This window comes from Takifugu rubripes, chromosome 20 (genome assembly GCF_901000725.2).
Source record: "Takifugu rubripes chromosome 20, fTakRub1.2, whole genome shotgun sequence".
In the NCBI taxonomy this organism is placed as follows: Eukaryota; Metazoa; Chordata; class Actinopteri; order Tetraodontiformes; family Tetraodontidae; genus Takifugu; species Takifugu rubripes.
This window is the reverse complement of record NC_042304.1, coordinates 7,094,121-7,098,663: the sequence shown is the minus strand read 5'-3', so window position 1 is coordinate 7,098,663 and position 4,543 is coordinate 7,094,121. Positions and strand designations below refer to the sequence as shown.

At 40.7% G+C, this 4,543-nt stretch overlaps 1 protein-coding gene across 1 annotated transcript; it reads right to left on the bottom strand.

The window, feature by feature from the left end:
- Positions 1-296: 296 nt before the first annotated feature.
- foxq2 (forkhead box Q2) lies at positions 297-2,445 on the bottom strand. The gene is made up of 2 exons (XM_003974055.2): positions 1,554-2,445; positions 297-907 (listed from the first exon to the last, which is right to left on the bottom strand). Exons 1-2 carry the CDS (start codon positions 2,046-2,048, stop codon positions 530-532), a joined length of 873 nt encoding a protein of 290 aa, XP_003974104.2. The 5' UTR covers positions 2,049-2,445; the 3' UTR covers positions 297-529.
- Between the last annotated feature and the right edge of the window lie 2,098 nt (positions 2,446-4,543).

Sequence of the window (4,543 nt, the reverse complement as noted above, 5' to 3'; positions counted from 1 at the left end):
CAGCAGTTATAGATTATGCAGTGTGATAAGCTTCTCATTTCTTGAAACTATTTGGGATTGGCCAGATTATCTGGCCTCATATCCTCAGCAGTCGGCTTTGGAAAGCCAGATTTTCGTCTCTTAAAGCAGAAGATTTTGCATCCTTACAGCTTTGAGTAATTAGCATCTAACACCAGGTGGTCTTCCAGCAATGGGCTCACTTTTAGTCCTATCTGCATGAATGGGCAAACACACACACATACACACACTTGCTCACGCACAAAAAACTGAAGTGCAATTTATAGAATTGAATAGTGAATATAGTTTATTAGCATTTTATAACAATGATGTGTTTATATTGTGCTTACAAATGAAAATACAAATGCAAGTAGAGTAGCCCTGATTTATAGACAAAGTCAAAGTCTTTAAATGTCCTAAAATAGCTGTGTTTAGTTTGCAAAATGCAGTATTGTTCAATGTGGTCCCCATTAAATGTAGCATCATCTAACGACACATTGATTGATAAACAAAGATCAAATATAATCCTCCTTCAGGGTGCAGAGGCGTGCAGGAAAGACTGAAGCCCCACTGATGGGTGCATGTTTGACCATGGTGACCAGTAGAGTCCCGGAGCCATGCAGGACAGAGGGAGTGTTTGGACTTGAGGACAACACCAGCAGGCTGCTCTATTGGGTCTGGGAAGGGTCGTGTGGTAAGGGGAGCTCAAGGGGGTGAGGGTTAGCTGCCCCCCTGTCCTTCGTACCCTTCGCCGTGCCCTTCGGCAATGGTAGTCCCCGTTAGAAAAGTCTTGGTAGTTTGAAGGGTGAATCGCCCAGAAGTGGCCTTTCCCATTGTCGCTCCGACCTGCTTTAATGAAGCAGTCGTTCAGGGACAAGTTGTGACGCACGCTGTTCCTCCAGTTTTTATCCTGTACCAGAGAAGAAGCACAGCATTGTGGTTAAAACCTAGCACTAAGCAAACGTTACTTAACGGGTGTCCTTAATTGAAAAGTAACATAGGTGATTGTTTAACATCACTGATCCTGCTCGGGATGTCACCTTGTTCCGCCGTTGGCAGGATGAGCGATGGCGTGTCAAGAAAGTATATGATCGCTCTAAGACACAATGCCCTGAGTTACCTTTTTAGCACGTCACTGCAGTGATCAACATTAATCCATTAGACTTTGTCCAATCTGTTGTTGCACCTGGGGACGGCAATGTTGGTTTGCAACCTAGCAACAGGATTACGTTATTTGCCAGTTCGGCAACAATAAGATCATCTAGTGTCCCTGCAAGCGCCTGATTGTCTAACCCCTCAGACAGATTACCTACACCAAGTAGGTCGCATTTACAAAATGGCTGCCACGGGATTTCGCAACACCTTTGCGTGTCCTGTGGAAGACCTAGAGCGATTCAGCTTTTTTACGTTTTGTTGCGGTGTTCTTTATAACCACTGTTCACAACATCAACGGGATGATACAGAATGTTTGGAAACGATGCCAAGAACGTGTCCCAGCTTTCACTCGACATTGTAACCCAACAACTGTTGTTTCGTCGCAACGGACGTGCTCGTACCTTACTCTTGAAGTAGGGGTAGTGGTCCATGATCCACTGGTAGATGTCACACAGCAGCAGTTTCTTCTGGTCTGAAGCCAGGATTGCCTTGGAGATGAGGGCGATGTATGACTGGTTGGGTTTATCGGCGGACTTTTCAAGGCTGCTGCAGGTGGACATGGTAGTGGTCAAATCCTCCCCCTTCTTATCTGCTTGGTCTTCATCCCCCTCCTCTCCTTCGCCTTTTCTTGCTCCGTTTCCTGACCTCTGCAGCCAAGTCTCCTGCTTCTCAGAATGAATCTCCACCTCTTTGCTCTTCGGATTCTGATGATTTAGCACGCTGCTCACTGTCTGCTCGGCTGTACGACTTCCTGTCGCTTCTTCTTTAGAACCTTTGACTCCTTTATTGAACAGAAGGTAGTCGATAGTGAAGCTCAGTCCCAGCCTTTCTCTGCCAATGGTGCGGCTGTTCGTGTCTTCCTTTGTCATCTCTGCGTTTGGATCGCTCACGCTCATTACAAAGGTTTTATTCTGTCCAAAGTGGTCGTTTATATAGAAGTAGATGATGAATTGTTGAAAATAGGAATCTCCCTTAGAAGAATCGTCTCGGCTTTTCTTTGTGTCAGATATTTACAGCATCACTTTTTTCTAATTTCTGGACCCTTCATAAGCCGGGCGTCGTGATGCCTCTTGATTCTTCTGCCAAAGTCCTGCCAAGATCACAGATAAAGATGAGCCTCTCAACTGTTGTTAACCTTGATGCGCTCACAAGTGACACCGTCTCAAACCGTGGAAGTGACGTCAGCCAGCGAGTCTGAATAGAGACATCGGGTCAACAAATTTTAAGAGTAATCAACTGTCTCGCGAAGGTCAAAGCTGTTCCACTGTCCAACAGCCCTTTGCTCAAGAAGCAAAGACCTGTGTTTTGGGGCTGTGAAGGTGACTATTTATATGACCGTGAATTTATCCCTCACAGAAAGGGGTAGAGGAGGCACAGGGGAGGTCGAGGTAGGGGGTCTGAATTGAGACGGATTATTTTTATTAACCTAAGCAAATCTTTGTAATTACGGGAGATTAAACACTCAAGAATTAGTAAGACATGGTGTGCAGAAGATGCATGCTGCAGAATCAAAAGCCTTTAGTGGTACACTGTTTTGTCCAAGTGGGTGTTGTACAAAAATACTAATTTTTCTTTAAAAAAAAATTAAAGCGTGGGAGGCAAAGCAAGGCTCATTTTAGGGTAAGAAAGTGAACATGCAATTAATATAAATGCATTAATTCCTTCTTGTTCAGAAAATCCATTTTTATTGTGCACTCCTATTCAGTGTTGCTCCTTATTTAAAATTTTATTTTGTATTTTATAAGTATCATTTTGTCAATATATGACTACAAAATATAGCTTTAATTCCCATAAAATTGAAAGAGAGCAACACTATTGTTATATATTGTTTGCTTTGACTGTTTAATGAGGATTTTTGTCAGTGTTAATAATTTGTCTTTTAAAAGAAATATAGTTATTTACCTTAAAGATCATATACTTTTTACTTTTTCTGTGTTTTGTTTTTGACAAACCTGCTTTGGTGTTTGCATTTTGATGCATTAGACTGAATTCATATTTGATACGATAATATTTATGTGTGAACAATGATAAACAACAAATTTACTATATTTTCAGGTCTTCAAGTGAAATAGAGGCTCACATTATTTTATATAGATATAGTGATTTGTATTTTTAAAGTTTATTCTGTAAATATTTTTGCCTGAAATAAAAAAGACATTGACTACTGTATTTAACAAGCTATTACATTTATTACTTTAATGACTTGGGCAGATTTTGAAAATTGATTTTCTGTCTCCCATTTTCTCACACACACACACACACACACACACACACACACACACACACACACACACACACACACACACACACAGAATTACAATACAGGTCAAATCTGAGACCGTATTGCCCTCTTCTGTTTAAATAAGAGAACATGTTATGTACAACACGTTTTGCTCAGCTTTTTATTAAAGGTAATTTTAGTGTTACTTCCCATAGCAATCTACAAGGTAATATTGTGATGTTACAAACTATATAAATAACAAGGTTTTCATATATCACCTGTTGTGAAGACTTACAAGTTCCTCTAAATTCCACTCAACATAATGCATTACAGTTCATTTTTGTTTATATTTATTCATGAATAATAATGAATATCTTTCTATTGACTTATTTCCTGAGCATTGTTGAAATCAAGATTTCCAAAGTTTAAATAATCATTGTTTGAAGGATATTACCTTCTCAAACACAGCAACAGCAAAACACACCTTAGTACACGATAACGCAAATGCTTTAATTGGGTCTTTTGTTTCCATGACAGTAGTCTTTGTCACATATCACGAGTTTTGGAAAAGCAGGACTGGATTCTCATGGAGTGCAAGAACGTGAACCTAATCTATTTTACTACATTCCTCCTGTGTTCCAGTGGTAGGCAGTTGTGTTTTGCGTGGTATATTTCCACTGTTGCATGTAAAACGAATCCCTGGTCACCCGTTTAATTAATTTATGAACGTAACTTAAACAAAGCATAACTTCACATTTCACGGCTTGAGACAAAACCCGAAACAGAGATTTTCCCACGGACTGGAGCTGAACAAACCATGCGACCTGTTCCAATTCACCCATCGTGCGTTGCGCAAGAGTTCAATATAATCCGATTTTAAAACACACCCGGACAATAACTCAACACTATCAAACCGAAACACCGCGGATATCAAAATACTTTCATGTTTTGCGCTATTTATAGATACCGAGGCCTATTTTGGATACAAGACCTGCCTCTTAGTGATTTTTAAAACTTGTACTGTCACTTTAAAAAAAAGCGTGGTCCCGCCCATTTGATGTTTTTCGCGTTGGAGGGCGGCGGGACACGCAACGTGATTGGCTCATTCCACCTGTCTGTCAAAAGTGGCCTCGCGTTCCATTGGTGAAAGACTAGCCGTCGTCTCTGACT